Source organism: Sinocyclocheilus anshuiensis, unplaced genomic scaffold (genome assembly GCF_001515605.1).
Source record: "Sinocyclocheilus anshuiensis isolate Anshui unplaced genomic scaffold, SAMN03320099.WGS_v1.1 scaffold272, whole genome shotgun sequence".
NCBI lineage: Eukaryota > Metazoa > Chordata > Actinopteri > Cypriniformes > Cyprinidae > Sinocyclocheilus > Sinocyclocheilus anshuiensis.
The window spans coordinates 1,438,829-1,449,031 of NW_015554117.1; the positions used below are offsets into that span (position 1 = coordinate 1,438,829).

General features: G+C 36.1%; 2 protein-coding genes across 2 annotated transcripts in view; both read right to left on the reverse strand.

The window, feature by feature from the left end:
- Window positions 1-1,935, reverse strand: part of LOC107669898 (glia-derived nexin-like) — a 13,267-nt gene extending 11,332 nt beyond the window's left edge. The window contains exon 1 of the mRNA XM_016462330.1: window positions 1,861-1,935. The gene's annotated coding sequence lies outside the window, so the exon portion shown is untranslated. The remainder of the gene's footprint in view (window positions 1-1,860) is intronic.
- Window positions 1,936-4,138: 2,203 nt separating this feature from the next.
- Window positions 4,139-10,203, reverse strand: part of prss59 (serine protease 59, putative) — a 15,284-nt gene continuing 9,219 nt past the window's right edge. Inside the window, exons 5-9 of the mRNA XM_016462327.1 lie at window positions 9,458-9,572; window positions 8,001-8,202; window positions 4,892-4,982; window positions 4,579-4,778; window positions 4,139-4,508 (exon numbers count right to left, since the gene is read on the reverse strand). Coding sequence (XP_016317813.1) covers window positions 4,399-4,508; window positions 4,579-4,778; window positions 4,892-4,982; window positions 8,001-8,202; window positions 9,458-9,572 — 718 coding nt within the window. The 3' untranslated portion in view covers window positions 4,139-4,398. The remainder of the gene's footprint in view (window positions 4,509-4,578; window positions 4,779-4,891; window positions 4,983-8,000; window positions 8,203-9,457; window positions 9,573-10,203) is intronic.

Below are 10,203 nucleotides of genomic sequence, written 5' to 3' on the forward strand. Positions count from 1 at the left end.
GCTCTCTCTCTCGCGCTCTCTCTCTCTCGCTCTCTCTCGCGCTCACTCTCTCTCTCTCGCTCGCTCGCGCACACACACACGATGTGCAAAACTCCGCATTTGAACAGTCAATAGCAAATACTTAAACTAGTAACAAAACAGTAGCTGATTCAGAATCACCAGATTGTGATAGCAAAGTCAGAATTACCTCCTCTCCTAGGTTCACGAAACGGTCGTCCATAAAATGCATTGCTGTTCTGTTTTAAGTAATCTTAAAGATTCCTAAATGCATCTACTTTCGGAAGGCCAAATAAAGTGCTTTTGCTTTCGCCTAGAAACACACAGCGTCTCCCTGACATGGCTGCTTCAACACTAACTGCGGTTACTGAAACCACGCCTTCTTTCTTTGCGTGCACATTTGGGCACATTATGCAAATATTTCCACATAGGGAGGTAGATATGTGGGGGCGTGTTAGAACAAGCCGTTTTAGGGGGGTGTGGCAGAGTCTTAACTTTGATAAAGAATATCTTTTTGGTTTTGAGACTTTAGTCTTTGCAACTTCAGGGATCTTATCTATGCACAATCAGCTTGTAACACTCCAAAGAGAAAGGAAAACTTGAAATCGCATCATATGACCCCTTTAAGAAGCAGTCTTAACCAGTGTTGGGAAGGTTACTTTGGAAATGTAACAGGTTACAGATTACAAGTTACCATATTTAAAATGTAATAAGTAGTGTAACTATTTCTAATAATTTATTAAAGTAATGTAACTGATTACATTTGATTACTTTTCTAAATTTTTAATCGAATGTTTTCTACTGTTAATCATTTTGAAACATTTAAAGCAGGCATGGGTTAACCTCAAACACATGGGTTAGTGCTCAAACACTGATAACATCAGACTTTCAGAATCCTGCTTCACTTGAATTAAGATAATAATTTAATTTTAAAGCACAGCCACCACAAAATCAGACTTTAGCACCTCTTTTTACTTCGTGGTTAAATACAGATCTAAAATCATAAGATTTAGTTTAATAGTTATGAATGTATGAACATAATATAACAGATTATAGTTACATTTATTTTGTAATTAAATTCCGTAATTCCGTAACTATAGTTACTCACTGGTCTTAACACAGTGGCTATGTTTATGCAACTGGCTCCAGATCTTTTCTCATCTAATATTAGTCTAGGATGGCAAAATAGATCTGATGCGGTCTGATGAAAATCCTAGAACAATTAAACATCTAATGTGGTCTAACCTGATCTGTGGCCAGTTGCATAAAATGCTTGGACTAGTCTTACAACTTAGTCATCGTTTTACATAAGATAAGATGACATTGGTCTAATTTAAATCCGAAAAATACGACTCTTGGTCGGTGCTAGTTGGTCAGACTAGTTCTTATACAGTCTTAACATTGAGCTTAAGTTTATGCAACTGGCCTATTTTGATGCTGGTCTTATGATAGGCTAGTTTAACCTATCTGATCTGGTCTAATGACAGTTTAACTGATCTAATGTTAGTCTTATGACAGTTAAACAGTGTTTTCTGTAAAGTGCATGAGTAAAGCGTTGTTTTCCGATGATCGCGGTAAACTTTTTACTGCAGCTTCTGCAACTGTGTTTAATTATAGGCTTTAAAACGGAGTCCAACCACAAATAGGGGCGGGGGTCTGGAACTGAAAGTCAGCGACTCAAAAACAAGTCATCCTCCACATCCCTCATATGTTAGTAACGTTAGTACCTTAGATCTACAAAAACAAAAACCCAGACAACAAACACCTAGGAATTTAAAGAGCTGTGACAAATGCCTGATTTAAGTACAAAACAACCTGGACAGCCTATGAGGTGAAAAATAAGATGCAATATGCTCCACTGACCTGGACAAGCACCTCTAACTCTTCAGCTACGCAGGTGGAGAGCGCGTCTTCCGCGAGCGTCCGTGTTCTGCCGCGCCTCCGTTTATTTCTCTCTGTCCCGGGCGCCGGCCTCCGCCTTCTCATAAATATGAATTACTCCTCCGCTAAAGACGTTTTAAATATTAAGTATCGCTGACGTCATTTGGTTGCCGTCCAACCACTTGGCCGAACGTTCCTTTACCTAATTAATATTCATGAGCCAAACCTTCGCTGTAGTAGAATTCGGGGAAGGGGCAAAAAAACACCCTTCAGCGAAACGTTGCATTGATTAAACTCTCATGTATGTAAACAAGAAATGACACACAGGCGGACGAATAGGATGATTATTGCGGCGGCTAATTATATGCTTTCACAAAACAAAAACATGGGCATTAGGACACAACTGTTGTGCAACTGGAATCTGAAGACGCGACTAACAAAAAGTACCGTGGTAATAATGCAATGTTCTGCACACGTACCACAGTGACACTTGATAGCATTCTTGGGTGCCACCTGAATACCGTAGTAAAGGAGAGGGTATTTGACATGTTATCTTTGTAATATCATATACAATACAAAATACAGTGCATTGGAGTACCATAACATTGGAATATGGCAATCATTCAGTATACCATGGCACCTTCACAGTATGTTTTTGTAAGGTGTGCATAGTTGCTTTTCTATAAAACACTGCTGTTTAGTTTTAAACCTACATCCTGGTCTTGCATTATACAAACAAAACACATCTATTGCTAAATCAGTGTTTGACATTACAGTATGCAGGTCTTCCATATCACACCGGCTACAGGCTATTCAACTCTGCTTTCTCTCATAAACCAAAAGAGAACTATGGAAGTTTATATATATATATATATATATACACCGTGGTGGAAACTAATTGAGACTTTTTATCTTTCAATTTTCTCACAATTCTGAGAATAAAGTTAGAATTACAAGATTATAGACACAGAATAGTAAGATATAAATTTTGGAAATGCAAAATATAAACTCAGAATTTAATTGCAAGAAAATAAGTCAGAATAGTTAAATAAAATGTTGCAATTCCCTTTATTTTTTTTATTTTGTGGTGGGAACAAAACAACAGAATTGTGAGATGTAGACTCAAAATTGCAAGAAAATAAGTCACAATTCTGAGGTTTTTTTTCAGCAGTTCTGAGAAAATAAGTTACAATTGCAAGATATAAATTCAGAATTGTGATATAAACTCAGTATTGCAAGATATAAACAATTCTGAGAAGTCAGAATTGCGAGATATAAACTCATAGTTGCAAAAAGTCAGAATTTGCGAGATGTAAACGTAGAATTGTTAGATAAAAAAAGTTTTTTTATTCAACTTTTTTTTTTTTTTTTTTTTTCTGTGGTGAAAAAAAAACAATTGTAATCAGTGTTTGACATTACAGTATGCAGGTCTTCCATATCACACCGGCTACAGGCTATTCAACTCTGCTTTCTCTCATAAACCAAAAGAGAACTATGGAAGTTTATATATATATATATATATATACACCGTGGTGGAAACTAATTGAGACTTTTTATCTTTCAATTTTCTCACAATTCTGAGAATAAAGTTAGAATTACAAGATTATAGACACAGAATAGTAAGATATAAATTTTGGAAATGCAAAATATAAACTCAGAATTTAATTGCAAGAAAATAAGTCAGAATAGTTAAATAAAATGTTGCAATTCCCTTTATTTTTTTTATTTTGTGGTGGGAACAAAACAACAGAATTGTGAGATGTAGACTCAAAATTGCAAGAAAATAAGTCACAATTCTGAGGTTTTTTTTCAGCAGTTCTGAGAAAATAAGTTACAATTGCAAGATATAAATTCAGAATTGTGATATAAACTCAGTATTGCAAGATATAAACAATTCTGAGAAGTCAGAATTGCGAGATATAAACTCATAGTTGCAAAAAGTCAGAATTTGCGAGATGTAAACGTAGAATTGTTAGATAAAAAAAGTTTTTTTATTTACTTTTTTTTTTTTTTTTTTATTCTGTGGTGAAAAAAAAAACAATTGTGAGAAAAAAATAAGAATTGCAAGTTTATATCCCACAATTCAGAGAAGAAAAAAAATATTAGATTTGCAAGATATAAACTCAGAATTTGGAGAAGAAAAGTCAGAATTGTTAATAAAAAGTTGCAAGTCGCTACTACCTTTTTAATTTTTTTAATTTTCCAACAAAAACACAATTCAAACACACACCTAAACACAACATGAAATCAATCATAAAGGTTTTTAACATTACAAAATTTATTTTATTGAGAAACCTCTGCTGCAAAATATACACAAGTGATTTACATCAAGAAAAAAATACATACTTTCATAAACATATTACATACAAAACTGATTTTGAATTCAAGATTGTTATAAAAACCACCAAAATGGATTTCTAAAGCAAGAAAATTCCTTCTTTGCATTGCCATGGTATCATTAAACATCGTGATTGGCCATTACACACGTCTGTGCTCCTGATTGGCTGCTGCTGCTGTCAATCACTCGGCCAGCCACTTCTGGAGCATGATGAAGATGTGGTCCCGTGCTAAACTCAGCTGAGGAAGGTCTTCCGCTCGGGCCGGGTACATGTTAGCGCAGTGAGCCGTACCTGAGCGAGAGCAGAGCCAATGAGATTCAACAGAAAACGGATAAATGAAAATAAAGACGACAGCACGGACCTTTGATAAAGACAGCCAGAAGGTCGCTTGTGATGTCCTGGGTCACTCCAAGGGCGTGCCAGGGGTCAATGGAACCATTGGGGAAGACGATGCGAGTGCTTCTGATGTCATATCCTCCGTATTCTTCATTGGTCTGCTGAATAGCATCGTCCAACGAGGTGCTGAGATTATATATGTCAGCGCACTGCTGCAGGTGATAGCTGAAGAAAGAGAGAGCAAGATAGAAGAAAGTTCACCCTAAACCCTTAATGTAACTGCAAACAAACCAACCTCAGGACGACAGACACAAAATGACTCTAAAACACACACTCACTGTAAGGGAAATCCACTGAAGGGCTGGTTCGGTGAATCGGTGCTCTGATAAAAACCAAATTCAGTGCAGGTCTGATACACCCACTGCCGCCCTAAACACACAAACTAAATTCAGCTTCACAATGGAATAATGGCATATTTGATGAATCAGAAGATGTAGGGTAAATCTTGCGAAGTCTCTCATGTCAGGGTGATATTTCATTAAAAAAAAAAAGGAATAAAATAAAATACAAAGTACAAAGCAAAAATAAAATAAATAAATAAAACAAAACAATTACTAATTAAGTACAAAATCAATAAATAAAACCATATTTCTAAATAAATACAATTAAAATACAATGTAATATAAACAAATACTAAATAAATATGGAACAAATAAGATAAGATATTGCATCCCAAAAAATAAAAATGTAATAAAAATAAAACAAAACAATAACTAAATAGAATACAAATCAATAAATAAAATTAAAAAAAATAAATAAAAATCTAAATAAATACAAAACAAATAAATAAAATAAGATAGTGCTTCTCAAAAATAAATTAAATTACAAAATTAAATTAAATAAAACGATAACTAAATAAAATAAATATGAATTAATACATAAAATAAAACCAATTGTCTAAATAAATTAAAATGAAAATAAAATATAAAACAATAACTAAATACAATAAAACTAAAACTCATTAGGCTTCATTTATGCTATATACAATATTTTGGACATCAAAAAAGAAAACATTCATTTGTACGTTCATAAACATATTACAAATAAAACTGATTTTGAATTCAAGACTGTTATAAATAAAAAGTGCCAAATTAAATTGATAAAAACTTGAAAACCCTTCTTTGCATTGCAATAGTACCAAATCCAAAACAAATAAACAAAATAAATCCATTAATTAGGCGTCATTTTCTTTATGCTAAATCTAATTTCCTAGACATGTTTTCATGAGATTCACCTGTTGAAATCATATTAAAAATACAGGATCTCATTCAGAAAAACAGAGAGGAAAAACACATGAAAACATAGGAAAGGACAAGTGAGAGGCCCAGACTGCACTGCCTGTAATAGAAAGCAGCAAGCTGGAAAACAAGTGAGGAACATCACATACACATGTTAACCAGCGGTGTGCGGTGCGGTTCTGAAATCAGGAGGGAAAGTCCTCAAAACTGTTCTCTTTTTTAATCAAAAGTAAATTCATGTCCCAGTCACATTTTCTTGGTTAAATAAACATTACTTACACTATCAGAAAAATAAAAAAATTAAAAAAACAAATCAATTTTATATTTTCACTTTAACAATGTAATCGATATTCTGTTTATTAAAGCCAAGTATGAATCTCATCAAGTTATGCCGAGTTCACACTGCACGATTTTCAAAGACGTCGCATCACTGTTGGTTTCACACTGAACGACTATCTGGGGTAGCATTCAGTTGCTGCTGTGTTCACACTGAACGATAGAACGAGCCAGGAGGTTACACACTGCATGACTTTACAATAGGAAGAATCGCCGACAGCTCTGTCTGGTGCAGGGTTGCCAGGTTTTCGCTACAAAACCCGCCCAATTACTACTCAAAACTAGCCTGAAAATAGCCCAATTGCTTTCGAGGGGTCCCCCAGTAAAAAATCGCGTTCGGGGCGTAAAATACCATTTTTTTTGGCGGGGTTCTCCTGGTACAATTCACATTCCAGGGCCTAAATATCACGTTATTGGGGTCGCTTCAACCTGCTGACACGAAAAACAACCGGCAGCAATCCCGGATTTGGCAACACTGGTCCGCAAACTACGTTTCATATAACTCCTCCCCGAACTTCCCGCTGCCCTGAATCATGCTCTCTCATTGGCTGTAGGTTATCGCCGATGTGTTTTTCAGTCAGAACTCATTTCACACAGCGTGTGAATTGTGAATCGCTGACAGCTCCGGATATTTAGCATGCCAAATATTTCACGGGTGTCGACGATTCCCTCAGATCGCGTCTTTGATAATTCACACTGCGTGATTGTCACTCGCGTGAACGAGCACTGATTTGCCTCCGATTTTGGGCATTTGTCGGCGATTTCACAAAACCTGTCAGCGAGTGAAAAATCAGGCTAAAATCGTGCAGTGTGAACTCAGCATTAGTGTTTTTAAGCATTTTACATTTATTCCAAAAATAATAACTGAAGGCAGTAACAATTTAAACAATACATTTTATTTGTGAACTTATGTTCGGCTATTCTTTTTAATAGTTTAATAGAATTTTTTGGATCATCAGTCATCAAAGCTCTGTAAATATTGATCACAGACACAGAGATTTATTTTATTTTATTCGTTTTTTTTTTCTTATCTCTTACTTGGAGATAAGCTGGAGATGACTAGGAAAAACACATATAAACCATTTATTGTCACAATCATGTATTTATTGTCTTCACGTTTCATCAGTCAAAATGTTCTGCTTTTCATTCAGCTCAGCTACAGAGATAGCCGGATGCCTTTGTCCATATTAGGGCTTTCCTGGCACGTCATAAGTTATTCCTTCTATGAGGCCGTTTTGGACTTTCCCTCAGGCTTCGAGTATGAATGAAACATGCACTGCATGAGCACGTTTAGCGCTCCGTAATGTTCACATCGCCTCATTTTGGATACGAATATAACTTTGGGTCATGCTCTTTGCAGTTAAATCTAGATTTATTCACATTGGCCAATCACAGCCGAACATAACCAGTCAGATCCAATCATATCGCAATGGAGGCATTGCCTCCTCTCACGTGATTTTCCCCCATTCATTCTCAATTACCCCCCACCAAACTCACCGCTCGCTTTAGGGGTTCTGTTAAAACTCATTGGGCTCAGGGGAGGCGAGAGAGACGTGAGAGACTCCCGCTGTTACTTTACCTGCTGGTGTCGCTGTTGGACAGTGTTTCTTTAGAAAAACGAGTGATTTACTTTTTAATGTTATATTTTGTAATATTGGCGTAGTTTTATTTTTGTACAAAGAATTTTTTTCTCATCCAGTATTTTGAGGAGGCACTGCCTCCCTTGCCTCCCTGATGTAAACACACTCATTAGTGTGACATAAACACACACAAAGCAACATGCATGCAGTCACACACACACACGTGCACGCACCTCCTCCGGCCTCAGGGCCGCTCCAGCTTGTGTTGCTCATGTCCTGGATGTAGCTCTTGTACTGGGTGTTTATGCAGGCCTGAGAGAATGTGCTCTGCATCAGTCGAGCCACAGCGGCGTATCGATCGTACGGCTCACCTAATGAAGAGTCCAGCATCACACTGCACAACACCTTTATGGTGATGTTAGTGCCCACAACACCCTGAAAAACACACATTTTCTTAGCTATAAATCAGGATATATATATATATATATTTTTTTTTTTCTGTTAATTTTGTTAATATCTTTTTTGTTTACGATGGAATGTTTTTGTGTGCGTGCGTGTGTGTTTCATTGTTTTTTGTTTTGCTGTTGAGGTTTGTTTTCGTATTGTTACACTTTAATAAAACCATTTAAAAATTCATTTTCAAAAATTTTATTAAATTAAAGTAATTAAATAAAATTAAATCAAAATATTTTTTATCTCACAAGATGTCCATGAACAAAAGATGTTGCCCGACTTCTTGAAACAGTTTTGTCAGAATTTTATCCCAAAAAAAACTACACATTCAGAAAAGGCATCTCAGAACAAAAGTCTGGGAGCCTCTCGTAATCAGGATGTGAGCCGTAATCTATCAGAACCAGAACCAAAATTCCAAGAACATTCCGAGATTGGACTCTGATTACAGAGACACACCTCTTAATCCAAATTCCACTTACATACTCAATCACTGCTTGGATCACGCCAGGGAATCTGTGTGTGTGTGTGAGCTCCCTGGCTTGTGTTCACAAATCACATCTGCTTTAAAGCAATAGTTCACCTAAAAATTAAATTTTGCTGAAAAATTACTCACCCTCAGGCCATCAGAGATGTATCTAAAAACACATCACAATAATCCACACCACTCCAGTGGATTACTTGTGGATTATTGTGATGTTTTTATCAGCTGTTTGGACTCTCATTCTGACGGCACCCATTCACTGCAGAGCATCCATTGCTGAGACACTGATGCAGTGCTACATTTCTCCAAATCTGTTCTGATTTCAAATTAGCATTTTTTTGGGTGAACTATTCCTTCAAGATTTATTTTCATAGATTGTTCCAACATTCCAAAAATGTCCCACTATAAATGTCTATTGTCTCCAGAAGTGTTTTCCCCTCTTTCTTCCTCTCATTCACTCTCTGTAACTCAATCCTGCAGCTCTAAAAGCTCCTGCTCTTCTGAAGCGCAGCGGTTTATTGGTAATCTGACTCGAGAGGTCCTGACAATATACAGGCTCTTATCTGTCTCACACACACACACACTCAACAAATTACTGATCTGCTTTTTGACTTGAGCTTTGCTGACTCTTTGACTTTAATTTTGACCCGAGTATCACAGACTTCATGAACTGCAACCATTTCATTCTGATCATGTCATGTTCATGCTTGTGGTCAAAACGTGCATCTCTAACACACACACAATGACCTCACACACCTCAAACGCCCGGTTGTCCTCATTGTATTGCACTACATCCATGAAATTCCCAGCCAAGGACTCCAAAAGATACGCAGAATCCATCTTGGACTGGATCTGGAGCTTAGAGCACAACCTGAGAGACAAAGAAATTATTTCATGGCTTATGCTGACTATTCAAACACAAATGCGTCATTTGGACGCCAAATAATTTACGGAGGAACACACACTCTTGTCCACTTTAAACACTCGACCACAAGACTCCGCCCACACTCTTGATGACATCATCAAATCTGGCATCCCGCAAGAGTGAGCAGAACAGGGAACAGTTTGTATATTTGGGAAAGCATTAGGTCATTGTGTGGGTGAATTACAGGAAAACACGTTCAGCTCACATTTCAACCCAAAAATAAAGAAAATGACACTTATTTTAGGACCGTGAATCGTTTTTGCATTGTGACATTAACATTTCATGACAACTATTGACATTTTCCCCCAAAATTCTCATTATCATAATGTATCCAGATGCAAAATGTAATTTTTAATTGTAGTCAAACAAATTCTACCATGATATCTTAAATAATATAAATATATTTATATTTTGATTATACACTACCCTTCAGTGTAGGTGTAGGGTCAGTAAAGTTTTCTTTTGAAAAAAAATGTATACTTTCATTCAGCAAAGACCCATTCAATTGTTCAAAAGTGACAGATTTCTTTCTAATTATATATATATGTATATATATATATATATATATATATATATA